Consider the following 24,374-nt stretch of genomic DNA (forward strand, 5'->3'; position numbering starts at 1 on the left):
CCCTATCCAATTGATAGCCCTAAATACTTGGATGATATCCGTGGTGCCTTGTTCAAGACAATTATAATAACAAACATCAATCAGATAAGTCATTTGTGAGCATGGCTCAAGTTGTTCAAGTTTCATATAAAAAGGGCATTTGGTTAATCACATTTCATAAGCTAATTGGCTGCAATATTCTTCAGTACATACCCGAAGACCCAAGAGCAGTTGGCATGCAGAGAGAAATTTGGTATTTTTTTTTAAAAAAGTCTATTTTTGTTAAATGTGGCAATAGAAGTACATGTTTTCCAGTTTTTGAAATTTTGATAAAAATCCTCTTGGGGCAAAGACTGATTTTATGGTTCTGTGAAAATCCCATGTATGTTTTCTGACCTGCGTAATGAATACGTTGCCAAGACCTGCTTTTAAATGCCATTTGGAAAAATGATTCACCAGGGATGTGTGTCTGTTCTTGATGTAGAGGGTCACTTAGTGGTTCCCTACAAAAATTTGCTATGTAGAAGTGTGCCTTGTCCTTTTGCTAAACCAAAAGAAAGAGAGAACACAGGCTGAAATTAAGAATGCCCTAAGATAGTCCTCTGTAGACCATCTTGCTGAAAAAGCATGGCTGAAATCATTCTTCATTTGGCAGGAGGTCCTCCTCAAACTAATTACTTGACTGTAACTATCTGTTGTCTTTTTCTTGGGGGGGGGAGGGGAGGAATAATTTTTGAGATAACACTGAGGATAACTTGGAAGAAGTCCCTCTAGCATGGTTATGGCTCTTTGGAAGTGTTATAAGACTTTAGGGCCTGTCAAATTTTTCAACTTTCGATTTCAAACCATGAGGGGTGCTCAAAAGTTGTGACATGCCTTGGGGAGATATTTTGGTTATTTTAATATAATTTAGATGTGCTTGGTAAGTAACTACATAAATATCCTAAATTTTTAACATTTTGTTTGTTTCATTTGATAATCCAAATTCCCTTAAATTTTCATAGCATGATGTTATATTATTTCATACCCTCACATAAAGAGTTTTCCCTGATTTTCTCTGGGGTGTGTGTGGAATTTATTTTTACAAGATATATAATAATTGTGCTTTCAATTACATACATTCTAGAGACGTTTCTAGAATTGTATGAATCGTATGAATTCACTCTGACAGACATTGTAAGGCCACAAATATTCTCCTCCCTCCCCTTTAATTTCATTCTTTTAACTGACTGAATAAAAAGGTCAAAGAGTGTCTTGAGTGTCTAATAAAAGGCATGACTTCTGCCCCATCAGCAGATTAAATTGCTATTGGGAGACAGGCAGGACTGAGAAGTTCACTTCAGAAAGGGGAAAGACATCTAGCAAAAATGGTGGGAAAGCCTTTTGCCATTAGGAAATCCACCTTTTTTTAAATTTGAATTTATATCCCGCCCTTCTCCGAAGACTCAGGGCGGCTTACATTGTGTAAGGCAATAGTCTCATCCTATTTGTATATTTATATACAAAGTCAACTTATTGCCCCTCCCCCCCAACAATCTGGGTCCTCATTTTACCTACCTTATAAAGGATGGAAGGTTGAGTCAACCTTGGGCCTGGTGGGACTCGAGCCTGCAGTAATTGTAACTGCAGGCAGCTGTGTGTTAATAACAGGCTGCATTAGCCTGGTGAGCCACTTCCCAGCCCTTCTATTCTCCAATGCCAAGTCTGGAGCCTAAAAGCTTCTGCCCTGAGAACTTTTCTGGCACAAAGCTAACGGAACAGGAGGTATCCAGGGACTTTGTGTTCTCTTTTGTTCTGATCTTGCAATCATGAGAATCTCCATTTTATAGCAAGTGCAGAATGAAGGAAATCTCTGAAGGGACAGCATTACCGTTTTAATTCATTACAGTAATTCAGAAGATCCCCGATGCAGCAAGTATAGCAAGTACAGTAAATTCTTAAGACTTAACTGTATTTAATAGGACATTCTCAAATGTGACCTCAGCCTCCAAGAATACATATTAAGGGTATTTTCCCATGACTGAAGAGGGCATCCATTTACTTGCCAGAATTTTGTATTTGTATTACAAATGCCTCTCCTTCACTTTCTTAACTTCTCATCTAAAAGACAGTTTAAGCTCCTGTATAAAGATGAACTACATTTCTCGTGTTGAAATATTCCTTCTATGTTGATTCTTCCGCTTTCCCTTTCAAAATCCATGCTGTTGAGAGTTTAGTATCATCCCCTCAGTCTTGGCCTGTGTATAGTCCAGAGGTCAGGAATCAAACATTTCTCATTTCAAGATTTATTCTTCAAAATAACAACATTCACATTCATGATGAGCTTTCCCATACTGATAGATATCAAGGCGGCTGAGATTTTGTGCCTTGTCTTGAAAAAAGGACCCTGGAATTAGCTTTTAGTATTAAATATGGCTGGTACAGTACTTCTGATCTGAGGTGCAAAATAAGAATTTACTCCATGGTTTTAAGAGGCTTTTTAGCCAAGTAAAACTATCAAGAATCCAGTTTGAACCCAGTTAAACTCAGATCACAGAAATGGAGCAGAGATGAGGCAGGGCAAGGAAATGTTTCTTTAAGAGAGAAGGTAAGGGCCAAAACGGCTGTGGATATTACGAGAGGAAGGAGGGGGTTTACTCCAACAAGAACTGAGAGCTAATGAGACAAGCAGGATTGTCAGACTAGGCAATTCAGCAGATACCGAAGTCAGGCCTGGAAAAGGATAGGAATCTCCTCCTTTGATCCAGAGTTCTATGGCTGGTGAGCATTGGACGCCTCGCAAGCATGCTTTGCTTTAGACTGCCATGGTTGTTGTTGGTTCCTTTCCCTTGTTAGGGTGGCAGTTGTGAAGTTGGTGGGGAGAGAGATCTTTCTACTTCTTGCTGGAGAGACATTAAAGGCAGTCATAAGTGTTCAGGGTGGTCCTGAAGACATGTAATGAACTCAGAAACGGGTTTGTTTTTGTAGCAGATCTCATAGACAGCAGTGAAGAGTGGGAATCTGCAAGGGAAAAGATACAGGTAACAAACTGAAGAAAAATGATTAAAAAGAGACCAAAAGAGAACCTTTCTTAAATGTTCCATCCCACAAGAAAGGCTAGACAGAAAGAACAAAATTATTTTTCATTACAGAGTTGTTGTTTTTTTTGGGGGGGGGACTAGACTTTCTTTCAGGTAGATACAGTTATAGTAAATAAACCAGGATGACATTTCCTCCTATATAGAAATGACAACTTTTGTTTATTAATCAAGATAGCCTGGGTATCTATAATCTAATGCTAATGTCCTGAATGATTGACTAATTGACTAAAGAGCTGGTAGTTGCTAGTCACATATTGTTTAACTGGCTAACCATTCTACAAACTGGCCAACTACTCATCACACAAATTTGCAGGGTGTCAGCATAGCCCAGTTACTGATGCCAAGCGAAATGGGAAGGAAGGCTCCTGAACTCACTTGTCTGTCAGATTCCTGTGTTTCAGAATGTGATGCAGCTCTGCTGATGTCTGAGGACCCTGCAGTTTCTGTCCATGGAGCATCTCATTTTCCAGTTGCTCGATAGACTGTGAAATACAAGATAAAGCCCTACTTGTGAGTGATGGTCTGGATTTTCCAAGTAGCTTTTATTGAGCCATTCTACAGAGGAATTATTGAGTCTGTCATCTGCACCTCTATAACTGTCTGGTTTGATTCTGCAACCCAACAAGACGGACACAGACTTCAGAGGATAATTAGAACTGCAGAAAAAATCAATGACTACCAACCTGCCTTCCATTGAGGACCTGTATACTGCACGAGTCAAAAAGAGGGCTGTGAAAATATTTACAGATCCCTCACATCCGGGACATAAACTGTTTCAACTCCTACCCTCAAAACGACGCTATAGAGCACTGCACAACAGAACAACTAGACACAAGAGCAGTTTTTTCCCGAACACCATCACTCTGCTAAACAAATAATTCCCTCAGCACTGTCAAACTATTACTAAATCTGCACTACTATTAATCTTCTCATCGTTCCCATCACCCATCTCCTCCCACTTATGACTGTTTGACTGTAACTTTGTTGCTTGTATCCTTATGATTTATATTGATATTGTTTCCTGATTGCTTATTTTTACCCTATGACTATCCTTAAGTGAACCTTATGATTCTTGATGAAGGTATCTTTTCTTTTATGTACATTGAGAGCATATGCACCAAGACAAATTCCTTGTGTGTCCAGTCACACTTGGCCAATAAAAAAATCTATTCTATTCTATTCTATTCTATTCTATTCTATTCTATTCTATTCTATTCTATTCTATTCTATTCTATTCTATTCTATTCTATTCTATTCTTGGTGACTCCCTAAGGGAAAAATTTACAGTGGCTTACTTTGCTTTGGACAAACCTAAACTCCACATGTCTTTGCTTCTCCTGCAGCCTATGGTTTAGTAATAAAAAACTATGCTTGCATATATGATCTGGATCAGGGGTTTCCAAATTTGGCCACTTTAAGACTTGTGGACTTCAATACCCAGAATTCCTTCTATATTCTTTCTATATTTGTATATACTATATAAATTTGAAGACCCCTGATCTAGAGAACACTAAAGTACAGGTTTTGGCATCCTTAATGACCATGATTTCCAGGATTGTTTGTGAAAAGTCGTAGCAGTAGTAAAACATAAGACAAACATTAATGGATAACTCTTCTTAGAGTGGTTGTTCTATCCCCCCACCTCAGTCTGGGAGGCACAAGAAATGACTCAATTAGCCGGCAATTCAGTCAACGGCACCTATCAGCTCTGGCAGCAACCCAGCGAGCATCTGCCAAGGTTTTTCTGTTATTTTTCTTGATGCTGGCGTGTCAACCAGGAAGTCAGGAATAAACAGCACTTCAGCTCAAGTTCTCCCCAGGCAGTTTGATTTGTTCGTCACAAAGCAGTATAGCAGCCCCTCCTGCTTTTATACCCTGTGGGGTGTGGCTCCGTGACTCAGCACTTTCTAGGCCTGCCCCACCCCTGCTTCTGTTGTTCCCGCCTCTCTTGTCTACGAAACCTGGGATCTAACCAGGACTGATTGTCCTCAGCTGGGTCTGGAAGCGTTTCCTGGGTGGGGGGAGATACAGGAGACAGAGGCCTCATCACCTCTTCCACCTGGCCTGCCTCTGGCTCCTGGAGCTGAGCTAGGGAAGCTGGCTCTGCAGAAGGGAGCCCTGACGGCCCTTCCCCCTCACTCTCTGAGCCACTCTCTGGCAGGGGGCCAGGCCGGGGGGGGGATGGTGGAGCCACAACAGTGGTCAACCTAGTTGCACAGAACTGTAAGTATAATTTAGTGCATGTGTACCACTGCCCCAGTCCCTGTACAGTAACCAGGAAATTCATGAAAATTGCATCATCCTAAAATAGTCTTAATATAATTTAAATATTCAGGCATGATAAAAAAAGAAATCCTCTTCCCACCTAGATGCATAATCTAGCCCCAGTGACCTCATCATCATCTCCTCAGTGCAGGCTTCCTTCTCCTCAAAAATTAATACACATGGTCTCCAGCCACCCAGAGATTGCATGTTGTTGCTTTATAGCAGATCAATGTTTCTATTTTGGAGTTTAAAAAATAATGTTCATGAAATTAGCCAGTCCTCTCCAAGGCCGGAGTTTAGAATTACTTCTCATTTAGGACCAGATCAAAGAGGATGAACTCAAGTTGTACCCCCTGTAGTTTCAGGAGACATGATACAGGATTCCTTTCTCACTTATTGCAGAAGATCCTCTATGCCAGGGGTCTCCAACCTTGGTCCCTTTAAGACTTGTGGACTTCAACTCCCAGAGTACCTCAGCCAGCTTTGCTGGCTGAGGTACTCTGGGAGTTGAAGTCCACAAGTCTTAAAGGGACCAAGGTTGGAGACCCTTGCTCTATGCCACCTAAAAGATGCTTTTCAACTTCTGCATCACTGCGAAGAAGCTTACGTTATGCCACCACATATTGGTTCACTAACAGCCTTGCTGCCTGAAACCAAGGTATTTACTCTTTCTATGCTTTTCAGCCACTTCTGATGTCAGGCTTCTTTCAGCCAAATTTTACTGACCTTGCAATCCGGCTCCAGGCCTTGACCTCTGCAATTCAAATTTGACATAAATACTAGTTTTTGTGAAATCCTCAGTGTTGCAATCAGAACACTGCAACAATTATATATTCCCCAGGCCCTTGGCAAAATGTATCAATATCTTTGCAGAGCAAGTATTGCAGCTATGAATCTCTCTCTGAATTACGCTCAGGAAATACTTGCAAACTGCAAGGGGGAAAAATCTCCACTTCAGCCATTAATCTTTGGCAGCCACTGAGTTTCATACAGATACCTACCTAGCTACCTAGCTACCTACCTAACTGGAATCTGTTCTCAGTTGCTATAGTACATCTTTCCTGTCCTTTCTGCCCTTAAATCCAAAGCCCTTCAAATCTAGATGCCTTTTTCAAGTTCCTTTTGTTTCCCATTGTGCGTTTCCACCTCCTAATATTTCCAGTTGTTCCTCTCATGTAGTATTTCATTTTTAAGCGAGCTGAACTATTATGTCATGATCTCACCATGCCTTTCCCTATAGTTAGGCAAAGCCCTCAAGAGTCTCAACTATTTTTCAAACGTTGCTGTTTGATCAAGGTATCACATTCTGGTTCTAGACTACTATATAAGTTCATCCTTCAAAGACCCCATTTAAAAATAGGCCTGTTCCTAGTCATGGGCCAGTGCTCTGAGAAGTTGCTGCACTTGGTGAAATGATTCAACTAGTTCAGGGGTCTGCAAACTTGGCTCTTTTAAGACTTGTGAATTTCAACTCCCAGTTCCTCAACCAGAGGAACTCTGGGAGTTGAAGTCCACAAGTCTTAAAAGAGCCAAGTTTGCAGACCCCTGAACTAGGTTAATGCATCTGTCCCCACAACAGTGATGGGCTGCTACCGGTTCTCCCCGGTTCGGGAGAGTCGGTAGTGGAAATCTTGATATGAGAGCAAACTGGTTCGCTCCTAACGTCAGCTGGGCCCTCCCGCCCGCCCCCGTTCTATACCTACCTTCACTCCTTTGTTTTTCGTTCAGCTGTAAGGTGCGGCAGAGTGGATTGCCATCCCTCAGCTGTTTTTTTACTCAATGTGCTTGTGCAAAACACGACTTTGGTGCATGTGTGAGTAAAGCTAGCATGCATATGGTGATCGTGCACAAAGTGCGTGCATGATGCGAACCGCTGGTAAAACTGGTTAGAATCCACCACTGCCCCACAAGCCATGCCACACTGGTGGTACAGTCATTCCAAAGAGAAGAGAAAAGGTTGTAGAAGGAATCGATTTGCCCCCTCACATACTAGCAGAAATTAGAATGTTGAGGACACCTGGAAAGGTGGCAGTGAACATAATGAGGTGTGCGATGGAATTGTGTCAAATGTCCAAATAAATCTTGGCGCATTTCCCAGCACTCCCTCCCTGATACAATTGCTGCCTCAGACATTTTGGGGTGGACTCAACCAACAGTGATTTATTCCAGAAACTATGATTTATATAGTCATATCTTACTACTAAATCCTAAAACGAACTTGATGGCTTGGCTTGCTTACCTTGCCAGTCTTGGCAAATGCCTCGGCTACTTTACGGTTACGGCCTCCATAACAGGTGGTAATGAGATCAGCAACCCCACAACTCTCTAGGAAGGTGGAAGAAGTGACGGGTCCCTTGCAGAAGAGCTTGGCAAAGGCAATCATCTCCATCAGGCCCAGACGGATGACAGCTGCCTTGGTGTTGTCTCCAAAACCCAACCCATCACAGAACCCAGCTCCAACAGCCACCACATTCTGGGAGAGAGAAGGGACGTAAAGGGTTAATAACCAGGAAAGGTTTGGTACTTAGCTAGCTTTGCAGATCAATTCAACACAGCGGTTACAAATGAGCCCACTGAGATGACATTGTATTTGAAAGCCTCACATTCTAGTTAATCTTGTATCTGCACCAGCTTTCCTCTGCTCCCTACCATCTCCAGGCCTGGTAGAGAAAATAGTGGCCTTAACCAAACTCCTCCTGAATGATAGCTTGAGATTTGCTTCATTCCTCTGTCCTCAGAAGGGGGAAGTTAATTCCTATACCTTGAGAGCACCACAGATCTCTACTGTGTCCGCTTCCTGCACCACTGTGATTCGGAAGTTGGGTGTCTGCATCAGTTCCTTCAGAATCTGTCCATGCTGTAGGTTCTTGCAGCCTAAAAGAATCAGGAGGTTTATTTATTTATTTATTTATTTGTGAAATATCTCTTACCATAGGGTTACCCTTGGTGGCTTACAATCTTAGAAAGATAAAATCTATATATACAAAAGCTAAAAAATAAAGATATAATACTGTGAGGATCCAAATACTGCACCCCATTTAAAAGATGGGGAGGGTAGGAGTAGGATGAGGGGAGGTGGGATCTATTGTTAATGTATCAACCACCTCCACCCTGATACTCTCCCATCGAAGCCCCAAGCCAGCTGATAACATAGATGTTCTTTATCTCTATGTGCCTGTTGATGGCTGACTTGCTTGAGTGCCAGGAAAACTCTAGCATTTTTGGATTTGGCTTGATCTAGGATGCTTATTGTTTCCCAGTTGAAACTATGGTTAAGTCTATCCATGTGTTATGAAATTAAGGAGTTTTCATCATGTGTTCTAACTGCTAGTTGGTGTTCACGGATGTACTCTGCTGGTCTTCTGCCTGTTTGTCCTACATAGTGGCTCTTATAGTTCTTAACTGTATGTTGTAGATGACTCCTGTCTTTTCTTTTGGGGCTGCTGATCTTTTGGTTTACTTAGGATGTTTTGGAGGGCTTTTTCCTTTTCACACCATCCTTGTGTTGGTTGTGATGTAAGGAAATAGATAAGCTATACAACATCTTCCAATAAAACGGATGGAGACCCGTGCAACTTTATCAACCCAATATAGCCCAACCAACACGAGTGGTAAAAAGGTTAACACTGCCATACATATCCCAAAGGTGCTTTTTCAAGAGGGAACTGAACTGAAGCTTCTTTAGGTTCTTCAGAGCTGAAGAAGCTTCTTGGATGAGAAGCAAAACATCTTCAAAGAAAAATCAGAAAGTCCAGTTGCCTCTTGAAAAAGCACCTTTGGGACAACCATGACCTGGATCTGTGGTGGGTTGCTACCGGTTCTCACCAGATCGGGCAAACCGGTAGCGGAGGAGGCTCTGCCCACCCGCCTCGATGCTTCTGCGCATGCACAGAAGTGCCACGTGCACACACAAGCAAACGGGTAGCAACGGGATTTGTAATCCGCCCCTGACCTGGATAACTGAGAATCTCCATAGACATTTAACTGCCATACATTAAAAAAAAAAAATCTCAGAAACCACCAACAGACAACAAAAACCATGGCATCACCATAGCACACAAACCAACTAAAGCCCTCCAGAACATCCTAAGTAAACCAAAAGACCCAGCAGCCCTGGAAAAAAAGACAATACTAGAAAAAAATGTGATGGGATTTTACCAATGACAGTCAAAGCTGGGCTGATCAAATGTACAAAGTTCCCCCAAACAAGCAGGAAAGCACAGTGATATAGTGATATGTTAAATCTGGAGCTTTGCTCTATCATTAGGCCATGGCTTGTCCCTTAGAAACTGTCAGCAGTCAAAAAGGCAGAGAGAAGTGATGTTGGGTCCTTGAGAGCCAAGGAAAAGTCAGGGCAGAATAGATGCATACACAGCTAAAGACATCTTGGGTGGTTAGGACTGCTTTTTTCCAGAGATGAAATACTGTCCTTTACCAGTAACAGAATTTGAAATCACTTGAAGTATTTGTACCGCTTTATAAAACCCTAGTATGACACACCTGGAATACTGCAACCAATTTTGGTCACCATATTACAAAAAAGGTGTTGAGACTTTGAAAAAAGTTAAGAGATGAGCAACTAAGATGATCAAAGGCCTGGAGACTAAAACATATGAAGAAAGTCTGCAGGATTTGGGCTTGGCTAGTCTAAAGAAAAGAAGAATTAGGGGTGACATGATAGCAGTATTCCAGTATTTGAGGGGCTGCCACAAAGAAGAGGGGATCAAATTATTCTACAAAGCACCAGAGGGCAGGACAAGAAACAATGATTGGAAACTAATCAAAGAGAGAAGTGACCTGAAATTAAGGAAAAACTTCCTCACAGTGAGAACAATTAACCAGTGGAACAGCTTGCCTCCAGAAATCGTGGGCGCTCCATCACTGGATATCTTTAAGAAGAGTCTAGATCAGTGGTTCTCAACCTTTATAGTGCTGCGACCCCTTTAATACAATTCCCCACGATGTGGCGACCCCAACCGTAAAATTATTTTCGTTTTGAATTTATCACGCCTGAAGCCGTATTGGCTAGCGATCTGAACTGCTTGTGATTGCCTTGAGGACGGAGGCATTAAAGCAGAGACTCCTCCCCTATTAAGTTTATCGCACCTGAAGCCAGATTAGGCTAGCGATTGGGAGTGATTGCAGCTGGCTTGAGAGGGAGACATCAGAACAAAGATTTCTCTCTTTTTTAATTCATCACGCCTGAAGACGAATTCGGCTAGCGATTTGAAGAGCCTGCAGCTGGCTTGTGGAGTCAACCATTGGAGCGCGATTCTTCGACTCGCAAGTATACTTCCCATATTTCCGATGGTCTTAGGCGACCCCTGGCAAATCGTCATTCGACCCCCAACGGGGGCCCGACCCACAGGTTGAGAACCGCTGGTCTAGATAGTCACTTATCTGAAATAGTATAGGTTTTCCTGCTTGAGCAGTAGGCTGGACTAGAAGACCTCTGCGATCCCTTCCAGCTCATTCATTCTTATTCTAAATGAAGCAATGAATTCTCCGCACCATTCAAAGCCAGCTGATTAGCTAACAAACATGCAGTCAAGATGATTGTTAACAACTGATTTCTGCATTGGTTTCCTCCCTTACTCCAAACAAACTGATCTCTCAAACTAAAAGGTACTATTGGACAATAATTTATCAAGAAGAGGAATAGGAGAAAATCCAAACAAATATCAACATTTGCTTTATAATGGGGAACAGAAGGGCATTTGGGTCAAGAAAGAATCTTTATTAATCCTGAAGGCGCTACAAGTCTTCATTGCGGGAAGGGGAGCTGTAACCAGCCTAAATATGACTCTGAAAGTTGTATTGCATTGCATTGCACTGTGGTGCCTCGGGAGCTCCTGTGGCAATCATGCAACAGGATCTCGCAGTGTGATCAAACTGGTTTTGGAAAATGTGTATGCAGCAGTGTAAGGTCTCATGGCTGGGTCTAATATTACTACTGCCTTCCCCTGATATCAGATATGTAGTAAGAGAGAAGGTGGCCAGGACTGTCCGGCTCGCAACCTGTTGCTGTCATTTGCTTTCTAGCTGCTATGCGACGTATCTTTAGGCCTGCATGCCAGAGAAAATGAGGAGGAACATGAGTGACGGAAGAGTGGAAGTGCATCTCTGCACAGCTCCCGACTATGCCTTAGCAGAAATGGGGGAATCTCTCTAGACTGCAGGCCTGATCCAACATAGACTGAGCCTGTAACAGATCTTGAGAGAAGATTTTTTTCCCTACCTATTAACTAGTCTGAGAATGTCTCTCTTTATTTGAACCAAGCCTGGTTCCTTTCCCTTTAAGAAAGCAAAGCAGAGCACTAGACCATGGGAGAACATTCTGTGTGTTCCTTGATTTCCAATCTGTTGGCTCAGCTAGTGCAAATCTTCTCTACTAGGAGAAGACAAGCACTTTATGAAACTGCAAGGTGGCTTCCCCTGTCCTGCCACTTACTGCTCACTCCAGCAGTTCAATTGTCACGGGCTCAAGGTTGACTCGGCCTTCCCTCCATCCGAGGTCAGTAAAATGAGGACCCAGATTGTTGGGGGCAATATGCAGACTCTGTAAACTGCTTAGAGAGGGCTGTAAAGCACTGTGAAGTGGTACATAAGTCTAAGTGCTATTGCTATTGCTACTCACAGGAGGAGTGGTGGAACTAGTGTCATCACAATGGGAAGAGTTAAAAGTACATCTTAAATGTATGGGATGGTATGTGGCCAACTTCCTTTCCCAGAAGCAGCTAGTAATATGTCTGGGTGGAACTGCTCTTCGTTACAACAGTGTCCCAATACTAAAATCCACAATGAAGGGTGGAGGAACATCCTATGAGTGTAGCGTAACATTTAAAGCACATATCTGGAGAACTGATCTTCAACTTGTCTCCAGTTTCCATATGAATCATAAACTCAAGTCCATTACCAATGGTAGTTTCACAGAACTTCTCCGCTGCCACCTCATTGGCTATGTTGGCGCCCATCAGCACACTCATTTCAATGCTTAGCTGCTCGCGGATGATGTCTGAGATCAGCTTCAGCCCATCAGGACCTTCGTCCACACCCTGCAAGCCAAACATACCAGTCATGTCGAATCAATTAACTCGACTAAAGACTCCGCAATAGTCCTGCTTGACTGAGCTCAGTGCCACTCCAGCAGTAAGATTCAGGACTTAAGTGCATTCCTAGGCATTCCTAGGTTAATGTAGGATTGTAAAGGCAGTTCATTTCTTATCATCATATCGTTCGCTAAAATTATAAGGATGCCACTAAATATCACAAGTAGAGTAGATCCTTGCTCTGCTTGAAACTGATTACCCTTTTCACGTTTTGTGGCCACTTGAGTTCACTGTTCACAACTTTCACATTCTTTGACTATGTTGATGTGACTGCCTATCAAGAATAGCACTCTATTTACTGATTAAATGGTTTGTAGCAGCATACACTATAATAAACCCATTGGAAAAGAGTAGAGGAGTCAGATTTGAGCCATCCATTAACTGATGTGGGTAGGTGACTGCTGAGAACCAAAAATGAGTTTTCTGATTTAATTGTAAAGGGATGGGTCCTTCTAATTTGCAATGTTTAAGTTACCTTTATTCGTTTCCAAAATAAATTAAACATTGCACCAACTTGGTATGCTGAAAATATTTTCATCTACCTTGGCATTTCGGAGCTCATGGTAGTCTAGCTGAATAGTTTCTGGAATAGCGCCACAATTTATATTACTGCATATAAATACAGTCTAATTAATCTAGCTGGCAGGAGACACACACCGGCATAACAGAATAGAAATATTTTAAATCAATAAAATAAAATCATTAAAACCAATTAGCCCCTCCCCTGTTTAACCATGCGGTTGTTAGCAATGTAATTGTGGGAAACAGACTGCAGAAATGGTTCTGAATCTAGCCATTCTTCCTTTCCATGTGAAGGAATTAAAATAACAGACATTTTACTGAGAAGACTGTGTCTTTGCCGGATGCTCAGAGAGGTGATGGAACTTCATGTTTCCTTCATGAACTGGAGATCAGAACTCAGGGCAGAGCCATGTGGCTAAGTCAAGTGAAGCTCTCTAATAAAAGAGCACCCTTACTAAACTATATGTCAGGGGTCTCCAACCTTGGTCCCTTTAAGGCTTGTGGATTTCAACTCCCAGAGCAAAGCTGGCTGAGGAACTCTGGGAGCTGAAGTCCACAAGTCTTAAAGGGACCAAGGTTGGAGACCCCTGTTATATGTAACTGCAGATATCTCCCTCATTCTATCCGTTTGCATGATAGTGAAATGCCCTCCCAGCAAAGCCTGGCCAAATCTTCCAATTACTCCTTTCAAAGGTCATACCAGCTAATCCCCACAACCCTGACCCCAGCCACACTCACACCTTGATGAGCGAGACGCCTATTGCTTCTTTCTTGATATGTCCCTTCATCTGTTCGCAGAGCTTCCCGATGAATTGGTGGGGCACCACAAAAATGAGGATGTCTGCATCAGCGGAAGCTTTTAATACATCAGGCACAGCCACCTGCAGCAAGCCAGGAGCCAGGAAAAAGAAGTCAGCTTGTTGGCCCAGGAGGGAACTCTGCTTTCATGCAGATGTACAGAGAGGGAACTAAAAATGGGCTCATCTGGTGGACACTTGCATACACTCAATATATTCATGAAACCCTCTATTGCTTTTGAATGCTGGCCTGTGGAAATAATACAAACCATATATTTACACAGCTTGCCTGCAGTTATTATGTGTCTACTTGTCATAGTAATGAATAGCAGGGAACTCAACAAAATTGAAAGCCTCAAGCCAGGAAGCAGCTCCACTGGATTATGCTTGAATATTTCACCGGCTGTTGCTCACACGTTGGAAGACCATAAATGCTAGACACTTGTTTCTTAGCCTGATCCTCCTTGCAAGTCACAGCATTCTGGTCAGGTCATCCCAAAGACTTGAGTCCAGTGGTGAAATTCAATTTTTTTTTACTACCATGTTCTGTGGACGTGGCTTGGTGAGCGTGATATGGCTTGGTGGGTGTGACAGGGGAAGGATACTGCAAAATCTCCATTCCCACCCCACTCTAGGGGGAGGATATTGCTAAATCTTCATTCCCACCCCACTCCAGGGGGAAGGATACTGCAAAATCTCCATTCCCACCCCACTCTGGGACCAGCCGGGATGGTATTTGCCGGTTCTCCGAACTACTCAAAATTTCCGCTACCGCTTCCCCAGAACCTGTCAGAACCTGCTGGATTTCACCCCTGCTTGAGTCCCAAAAGGAATTGGGCCCATAGAAGAACACAGGCAGTGTTGGAGGCACTGGCAACATGTGCAACTGCTTTCAGCAGCTTAGTGGCCAGACCATTTTATTCAGATTGCTAGGAATGAATGGCATGCTGGAATTCTAGAACAAATCTGACATGACGTCCATTCCAGCCAGTTCTATTCCCCCAAGCTAGGAAAGGATACTGATAGGCTGGAGAGCTTTCAGAGGCACGTTACTGGGATGCTGAAAGGAGTCCTAGGGTGCAAATCCAACTTAAGAAGTAGGAAGAGTGGAAGAGCCTTTCCTTTGCCCTTCCTAATTTGATGTCCTTCATGTCACTGGTAACATTTATTACCATCAACAGATCCAACCAATTAGCTTAGAATTGGCTATGTTGACTCTCCATTGTTTTTGGCAGGAATGTTTTTAGTCTTCCTTGGAGATGCTGAGGACTGAATGCAATATTTATGTTCTGCCCCAATTCATCAATACCAAAGAACACAGGACTGAAACACTCAAAAAAGCAGGTACACAATGGCCTTTTGTTGCAAAAGTTTAGATGGCTGTAATGCCTTCCTCTAGCAAGTGGGCTTCCTTGACATTCTGCTAAGCTCCAGGAAACCAAATTAATTGCTAAGCAGTGACAGGTTTATTTATTACTTTTGTTACCAAGGCAACATCTTCCCGGATCTTCCTTCTGCTGGAAGAGGCAGGAGTGTGCTTTGCTATTGCCAGGGCGTGTTAAAAGGATTTCAGGATGGGGACAGGGCGGGTGATCCCTACAAGCTAACTAGCCTTACTAGTAACCAATAGCATCCACCTTTTTATTTTCATGTTATTTGTAAATTTCTGTTCGTTATTATTTTTTTAACAAAATTGCAGCTCGCCTCAATAAAGCAAAATACTAAAACGGCAAAAAACAGCTCGTATTTAAAAAAATCAAGCAGGATCGCTGTAAGTTTAAAGGAAGTGAATGAAAGCAACAGCACGAAAGCCAATGTGAGAGATCCTTTTTTTCTGCAGACTCTTGCAAAAAACAAAAGTGGGGACCCCACATGCGTTGCTTTTAGAGAAAGTTACAACCATGGTGGCTTTGTATATAAATATACAAATAGGATGAGACTATTGCCTTACACAATGTAAGCCGCCCTGAGTCTTCGGAGAAGGGCGGGATATAAATTCAAATTAAAAAAAAACAAACCATCTAAGGCTGTGCTCCTGGCAAAGCCAAGGCCCCACTGCAGGAGGTGAGCCTTGGGTAGGAATTCACCAGAAGCCTTTTAATGGCAGAGAAAAAATGAAGAAGGGTGTCCTGAGACAGAACGTGTCTAATTTTTGGCAAACTTTCCTAGGGCTGAGAAAAAGTGAGTGATTCAAAGTCACCCAGCTGCCTTTGTGCCTAAGGTTGAACTAGAACTCAAGCTCTTCCAGTTTTTAGACTGATGTCTTAACCAGTGCACCAAACTGGCCAGTGGTTAAGATACCGGACAAGACACCTGGGGAGAGGGAGGGGGGCTGTGAGTTCTAGTCCTGCGGTGTCACAAAGCAAGCTGCGTAACCTTGGGCCAGTCACTTTCTCTCCTAGGAGGGAAGCCAAGAAACACACTCCTGAAAAACCTTGCCAAGAAAACTGCAGGGACAATTCCCGGCAGTTGCCAGCAGTTAAGACTGACTCAAAGACTATCACACCCCGAAAACAAAATAAAAAACAAAAACTACCCCAAAGTTTCAGTTAGTATACTAATGGAAACTATAATCCAACACTCTAAAAAGGCACAGAAGACTGAAGAAGATAAGTAGATAGAATAAACACTTGGACATTCCTAAATAGCTGAACTTCATTTTCCCCTTCTTAAGCAATTTTCTATTATTGGTTAGTGGAAGCTTCCTAAAGCTTAAAGGCTGTGGCAGGTTCCAATATTAAAGCATGCACAACCAATAAAATAACAAAGTAAAATTCAGATAAATTTTTTTTAAAAAACCCAGCTGTTTAAAACAAGGATCAGCAACAACATAAAACTTTGCCTTGTGGATGCAAAAGCTTGATTTTAAAGGAATTTAAAATAAACTAGAAATAAAAACTCAAATCCTCACAAATATTGAGTCATCTGAAATTTATTGCAATCAAATCTCTCTCTTTTACCCTTCCTTTTGTATTTATCATTATATATTTTGCATAATAATGACTAAAGATTTCAAAAAGTCACTAGGAGCTGAAATACTTTGGCAAAAATTCCCTTATTCATCTTTAAGTTGGAGAATAAATCCATGACCCTGGCTAAACTCCAGCCAAATCCAAGAACTTTAAGATCTCCTCAGATTTCAATTAACTAAGAGAGAGTGAAGCATCTTCTTTGGTTCTTATCTTAAAATGTGAAGTTTTAAAGCTTTAAGCAGGATTTTGTCCATTTTAAAGATGGGAATATCTCAAATTCTTCCTTTAGCCATTATAGGATAGATGACATTAAAGAAGAGAGATTTGCTATGTACTGTGCAACTCCTGATTAGGACTCGAGCTGATGATTGTACTTCTCAGCAATAGCTATGAGGCATGTTTTGCCATTACGAAAATGACTGTAATTAATGACAGGTAATTAAACAAGAGTTAGTAGTAATTTGAGACATGGTTGAATCACTGAGAGGGAAGGAGGAAGTTGTGCACTCATAGATGTCCATCTGATAATCTGAAGTCTACTATGTAGAGTGAAGCCATGGCTAATTAATAGAGCATGTCTTTTAAATCTCAGAGCTCTATATTCAGTCCCAGCATCTCCTCAGAGGGTTGGTTGAAGATTTTACTCTCTCCAGCTGAAATCCTGGAGGTACTGCTTGATGGTTTGAGTGACCCCCATCGGCTGGCTGAGACTCATTTTCAGTGGGCTGCAGTAAAAGGCCATTTCCTAAGGTTCTGGACAATGCAATAATATAAACACAGTAAGAGTGAAATATCTTTTTGTAAACTCCAAGTTTTTAAGGATGGATCCAGTGCACAATTCAACAACATTTCACCTCCAAGCTTTTGGATCATATGTGGGACCAGACTTCCCTGTTCTGAAGATGAGATGCCCCAACCGGTGTCAATTATGCATGACAGGAAGTTCATTATTTAATGTCTGCATGTACATACATGACATTCAGCTTCATTAATGAATTGTGATTTAATTATTAAAAACTTGTTTTTTATTTTTATGTTTTATATGCTTCATTTTTCATTGTTCTAAGCCATTCTGACCAGTGTTGGGGGCTATACATTTTTTTTAAATTTTAATTTAATTTAAAATTTTACTTTAATTTTTCTAAAAGAAGTTTTATATTACTGGCCTTGAGCACCCAAGCCCCAGGATATGTTTTGTTTTGTGATAACCCTAGCCCTCAGGGATTGAATACAGCATCTCCCAAGCAACAGAAACACAATTTCCCACCAATTTTTAGAACGGACACTAAAGAAAAACTTTGTACTGAATTTTCAGATATTGTTAATACACATAGAGAAGCCAGGTAATATGGGGAAATAGAGTGCATGCAGTTGTTCAAAGCAGAAAAATATGCTCCCCCCCCTCCAATTCCATCCTGCTCTCCTTGGTAGCATCATAAAACTACTGTCATGCCTTCTGTGAGATAAAAGTAAATATAAATAAAACTTCCCAGTGATGATCTAATTTGAAAAGCAGGCCTCAAGAAAAAAAAATCTATGTTTTGCTCTAACTTAGGATATAGTTCCCCAAAAGCTCCTGCTGCCCCTCCAACTTGCCAAACCCACCACATTGGACGGAAGTTTATGGCCGGGCAAATACTTGACGTTCTCATGCTGTGTGTTGATGATCTCTGTGAGCTTCTGGCCAGCAATCTCTTCTTCAAACACCCACATCTTCACGGTGGTGTCAAACATATCCAGTCTGGCTGCATTGCTGCCCACAATCTTGGCAATTGCTGAACCCCTGCAGCAGGAAGAGAGACAGAGATGCAACCCTCCTCCTTCCCTGGGCTACGTATTTCCACATTCTTCCACCGGAAGACCAGAATTCTAGCAAGGGTCTCAGCTTGGAAAGGACCATAACATAAAGACCAAACCCCCTGAGATTATTTTCAAAGTTCAACTTTTTTTTTGCAACTGGAGGTCCTGTTCCATTTAGCAGCCCTTCCAGCTATCCATTTTGGTTGGGGCTTCTGGGAGTTGCAAGTTCTGCAGAGCCTGGGAGGCCCTAGTGCCATAATATGGCACAAAACCAGCTGGGAAATCATGCGGTGGCCAGCTTGAGTGGTTCTTGCATGGAAAGTCAGATCCAGATTGAAATAACATGACTAAGAAAAAGCAAATATTTCACGAATTGGTGACAATTTGCTTTGGCCATGAACGATGACCCTTAGTCAATAGGTCCAGATATCCGAAAGGGTGGATTTTAATGTTATAAATTATGTGTATTTACTTTTCAGATGCCATAAAAGTCTCCGGTTTTTTTGTTTTTTGTTTTTTTGCAGAGCCCTTACACAGGGAGAAAACTCCAAGGGCTTAAAACTAAATTAAAAACAGATGCACCAATCCCATCGGATCATCCATATCAGGGGTCTCCAACCTTGGCAACTTTAAGCTTGGCGGACTTCAACTCCCAGAATTCCCCAGAATTCCCCAGCCAGACTTAAAGTTGCCAAGGTTGGAGACCCCTGATCCATATCAAGGAAGAATAGAGAGGACTCTGGAAACATATACTTTTACTACCACTGAGAGAAAGAGTTTTCAAGCAGGAGAAGGCACACATTTTTTTTATCTACACCCAAAGAGCAGCTGTCTCCACATACATACGGTATCTTTGTGTCAATGGGAAAGAAGAATAAGAAGAGAGCTGCTGATTGTTTGGTGCTGGAGACACAGGTTGGGTTTAAATGCTCACTTTCCTCTGTCTCTGCTTACTAAAGAGCGCAGGACCTGAAATTTGGCAGAACTGAAGGGCAACCAAAGAAAGACCATTCAGGGAAGAGGCTGATCCAGCTGGACTGCCACGACTGAACAACTGGCAAAGAGGGCACAGCTTGAGAGCAAAATCAAAGCCACTCAGATGGGACCCTTAGTTCACCCAGATATACCGGTAGCTAGATATCCTATGACACTGAAGGATTCTCTAGAATTTTCTGTTATACAACTGTATGGAAAGATTTATTGGTGGCAACACTACCTGTTCCATAATACACGGTCTTATAATGAACAACGCTAGTGAAGCCAATGGCTCTGCTAAACCCAGGATGAGGGCCATCGCAACCCAGGAGACCCTTATGTATCTGGAAAAGGCACCGGAAGGGTTGAGGGAAACCAATTCTGCTGGATAGAACTACAAGTCTAGAACTTGAATGCATTAAAAGTGCAAACGGGAGCTGCTGCGCTGCCTCGAAGCTGTACCTAGAACAGGGGATCTGCAACCTTAAACACTCAAAGAGCCATTTGGACCAGTTTCCCACAGAAAAGAAAACACCGGGAGCCACAAAACCCTTCCCGTGCATGACTATTTCTCGAGTGCCATAAAATTAGCATATGTAGTTGCGTTCTGAAACTTTTCTGTTCTTGGGTTTATCCATGGTTGGCCTACCGGGGTTGTAAAGCTCAATAAATCGCATGCCGGTAGGTGTCACACATTGACGGTTGTGACATATATTTTGAGTGACAGGGAGCCGCAGCAGAGGGGTGAGAGACCCCCATGTGGCTCCAGAGTCGCAGGTTGCTGCTGACCCCTGGCCTAGAAAAACTTTTCCAGAGAAATGAAAAAGGAACGTTGTTCCCCGATATTCAACCCATAAGCATCTCGCAGCAAAATGCATAAAAGCCAAGGCATACGCCTTAGCAGAAAAAAAACCCCACCCCACCTCTGGTTATGTGCTTATGTTTCTGCAGGCACGGAAACATAAGCACATAACCGGAGGTGCGCCCCGTAGTTCGAACTCCTTAAGACACCTGCAGCCTGCCTCTCTCAAGACCAGAGGTCTTCAAACTTGGCAGCTTTTAAGACTTGTGGACTTCAACTCCCAGAAAATTCTCTGCTCCAGACGGTTATTGGGGGGGTCTACCAGCTCCCCTTCACGCAGGCGAGATCCTTTCTGCGCTCCTTTCGTGGCACACTCAAGGCAAACGTCACCAGCGCCCGTTTCGCCACCTTGCACGAAGTGCCACGCAAATCCGCGAAAGCCCATTACGCCCAGAAGAAACGTGGCCACCTTCAAGGCGCCACAGAACTCTTCGTCCCTCCCGCGACCGAAGTTTACGACGACCCCCGGCCACAATCCCACCAGCCCTTCCCCCGCCTCCCTTTTCTGAAGCCGCTGCTCTCGCTCTCTTCTCCCCGCCCCTTCCTCAGTTTCTCCGCCAGGCCCGGCCGCCCCAACGCACCAGTTGCCGGAGCCCACGATGCAAACTTTCTTTCCGCCCATGGCCGTGAGCGCCGAATCCCGAGCCGCGGCAGCCGCGCTCCTGCCCCGGCAGGCATTATAACCCCTCGGCTGGCCGGCCCCGCCCTCCGCCCACCAGCTCTTCCCCCCACAAACGGCGCTCAGGGCTGCCGAGAGGTGCGCGCTGAGCCTCTGCTGGAGGCCGACCGCTCTCGCCAAGCACCGCCGTTAACCTCCCTTCCTTATTTTTCCTCACACACACACACACACACACACATACCCAAGTTTAGGCAAAACGGGCGGGAGGCAGGCAGGTCAACACATCGGCCAAGGAGTTTTTCCCGCACCTTTCAAGCCAGGCTCACAGGTGGGACCCCACAGCGGAGCCATCCGGGGGCTTCGCAACGGGGAGCCCCTCATTTTTTTCAGGTGCATTCCGCGTCTGTGTGCTCCCCTCACGCCCGGCTCCTCCGCCCAGCGCTCTTCTCAAGGAGGTTTGGGGCAAGAAGGGAAACATTTAGTTAAGAGTTTCGGGGAAGGAAAAAAAAAATTAAAGCTGCTCTAAAGAGCGAGGGACGAGACTGCATTCCTGCGACGTGAACGTATTTAAGAGGGAAAGGGACTTCGTCGTATTTGGCTACTTTATTAGTAAATGCTCATTACTGTAGAATTAAAATTTGTTCCTCCTGGCTTTGTGTGTGTATGTGTCCAGTCCCGACAGGTTTTTGTAATGTCCCGCCCTCCCGGCTAATGAAACGGTCCTGCGGCTGTACATCGCCAACCCTAGTTCCTCCCCGTGAAAATAACTTTTCGGGGCGCTCCTTGCTGGGGGCAGGATGGGGTGCCACTCCGGGGCTGCTGTATAACATCTGCCCCCAAAAACAAACCAACCACCCATTGCCAGTACAAGGAAGGAGAAATGTGGAGAAAAAGGATCTTGCGTATTAAATGCTGCCCCCCCCGCCCCCCCCCAAAAAAAACAAAACAAAAAAACCCTGCTGTTTCAAATCCAATGACAAGATTTAGGACTGACTGACATTTTTGAGCATGGTCACATTTCATCGTCACTCTTGTTGAATCATGTTAACAGGATGGGATATCGGTATCTCTGACTTGTTTTTAAGCAAATGTTTATATTTGTGCCTTATTTCTCTTTCAAAGGGGCCTACAGTATTCCATTGCAAGAGGCTTCACTAATTGCTTTTCAGAACTGCCAATTCTGTCATCCTTCAATTAAGTACTAGGGGCTATGGGACAATCGAAGCCAAAGAGAGCCCTTCTAACATTGTGTTCATATTTCATCAAACTCCAGGGTACTGAGGGCAAGGTTCAGAATACCACCCGGCAACAGGTTCAGTAGTGAACCCTCTTTCATTCTTCACTTGCATGTTGTTGAAATACTATATCTTAGTTTCGTATTTAAAGAGAGAAAGGCTCTACTCTGGATAACCATGTTGGGAAGAAAAAAAAAAGGATACTGAAACAATTCGGTTCAGTGGCACAGATCAAGATTATTTTCCACATGAAGAAGATAACTCCTTACCAGGGCCATAACCATAAATTTCTGTCTGAAATGACATTTGAAAATAGCATAGAGACCCATGGGTTTGGCAGCTTGCTAGCTACAAAATTGCACTCTGGACTCTGCCTTTCTGGCCATGCTAGTTTAATGGATTAAACAAAAAAAAAAATAGTTCACATGCTGTGCAGCCAGGAAATCTGCTCTATGCAGGGCACAAAAGTCCATCAAGCTGCAATCTTATGTTCACCTACTAAGGACTCAGTGGAGCATACTCCTAAATAAGCCAACAAAGGACAGCATTGCCAGTTGGACATCAGCTTTGCAAAATTAAAAGAAGCACCAGCCAGAGTTCGGAAGAGGAAGAGGTGGCCACACGGATGAACTGGTGCCTAGAAACCATCTTTAAGAGAGACAGGAGAGATGATCCTACTCAGTTAATAATATAAAGTTGGAAATATTACGGAAAGACTCCACAGGGCGGTGTTTCCTAAACTTTTCCCTTACATTACCCAATCGCTTATCAGAAAGTCCTTTTTACTCAGTGTAACTAAAAAACCCTTTAAAGCAGTTTAAATGTCCCTGTTGTGATTGGATAATGGGTTTGTGTGTCATTATCCAGAGAAGAAAACAATTCGCCCAGGTTTGAGATGCAGTGCCTCAGAGGGGAAAAACACATAAACATTCCTTTGAGATAAAAAAAAAAGCAGTAGTTGCAAATAAAACACACAAGATTTGGGACCAAAATTAGCAAATACTAATATGAGGATGTGATTGGCCCACACTATTAACAGGAAGGAGCCAAACTGGCTCTACAGTTGCTTCACTGAAGATGTGCCCCTCAGGAGACGATAACATTCTGAAGTATCCACCAATGGTCTGCTGACATGGCCACAGTGCCTTGGCTGCCCAGGTAGTTTCCAGGGTCACCTTCTAGGGTCATCATTCTGAGCCCACCTTCTGGGTGATGTTTATAGAGCTGCAAGTTAATTGTTCTCCTGGCAGGTCAGTGGGAAGCAGCACTACCACTACTAGGGAGTGTCATGCTCTCTCATCTGCGCAACCTCCCTTAGATACAACCTAATCTTAATAAAATGTGCCTTTGAATCAGTTTTAATTCCTGGTACCTACCTGGAAACATTCCTGCAATTTTCTTGATTAGTTTGGAAGTGTTGCTCCCTTGCCTCTTTCCCAGAGCTAAGAAAGAGGGATTGCCCAAGATTACTCAGCAGACCTTGGGCCTAAGGAGGATTAGAACTCACTGTATCCTGCTTTCCAGCCACTAATTTAACCACTTAAATTTAATTAATTAATTTAATTTAATAATTTTAATTAGTGGTTAATTTTAACCACTAATCAAAGTGGTGTAAACCAGGCATGTTAAAATGACCAGGAGAAAATAAAGTGAGTGAATGCAATAGATCGGTTACAGCTATTAGATTCAAGTTACAAAAATCGAGGCTACAACTAAATGGTAACTTTGAGAAAGGGGAAACTCGAATTCTTTAGTGCTTTCTAGGTTTGTGCAGGTTAGTCTAGGTGTCAACAACTGTGTTCAAACATCACACTAAGCCATGGTTTGTTGATCAGTCTCACAAGTGCTCAGAGTTGTTTGGCTGGTTCCTGGTTTTCACTACTCTTGTTGTGCATCTCTCTGGTTTGACTAGCACAAAAACCCAAATGAGAGGGGAAATTACAAAGCATTACAAACCATGCATTCCTGATTGCTGCATGATTTCAAACTGTGTTCAGTCTTAAAACCATCCATTGTCATCCACTGACTTGTTGTATATCATGCAACACATTGGAATTTTTATTTACAAAATTAACATATTAACTTCTGTTTTTGTTGCTCCAAGGCTATTTCATGATGCAATTGGCTTATTCCTTCTTCTTTCCCATTCCTTGTTTGTG

General features: G+C 42.9%; 1 protein-coding gene across 1 annotated transcript; it reads right to left on the reverse strand.

Annotated features, from left to right (window-relative positions):
* Positions 1 to 1,838: 1,838 nt before the first annotated feature.
* Positions 1,839 to 21,091, reverse strand: GPD1 (glycerol-3-phosphate dehydrogenase 1). The gene is made up of 8 exons (XM_058167397.1): positions 20,943 to 21,091; positions 18,330 to 18,507; positions 13,696 to 13,836; positions 12,241 to 12,379; positions 8,086 to 8,198; positions 7,564 to 7,797; positions 3,435 to 3,541; positions 1,839 to 2,979 (listed from the first exon to the last, which is right to left on the reverse strand). Exons 1-8 carry the CDS (start codon positions 20,981 to 20,983, stop codon positions 2,883 to 2,885), a joined length of 1,050 nt encoding a protein of 349 aa, XP_058023380.1. The 5' UTR covers positions 20,984 to 21,091; the 3' UTR covers positions 1,839 to 2,882.
* Between the last annotated feature and the right edge of the window lie 3,283 nt (positions 21,092 to 24,374).

The sequence above is a fragment of the Ahaetulla prasina genome, chromosome 2 (genome assembly GCF_028640845.1).
Source record: "Ahaetulla prasina isolate Xishuangbanna chromosome 2, ASM2864084v1, whole genome shotgun sequence".
Lineage (NCBI taxonomy): Eukaryota > Metazoa > Chordata > Lepidosauria > Squamata > Colubridae > Ahaetulla > Ahaetulla prasina.

Coding starts and splice junctions, on each gene's coding strand:
- GPD1 (XM_058167397.1), bottom strand. CDS start 20,983: ATGGGCGGAAAGAAAGTTTGCATCGTGGGCTCCGGCAACTG. Junction 12,380..13,695: donor TAGGCGTCTCGCTCATCAAG/GTGTGAGTGTGG, acceptor TTTGGCTTGCAG/GGTGTGGACGAAGGTCCTGA. Junction 8,199..12,240: donor GTTCTGTGAAACTACCATTG/GTAATGGACTTG, acceptor TGATTCTTTTAG/GCTGCAAGAACCTACAGCAT.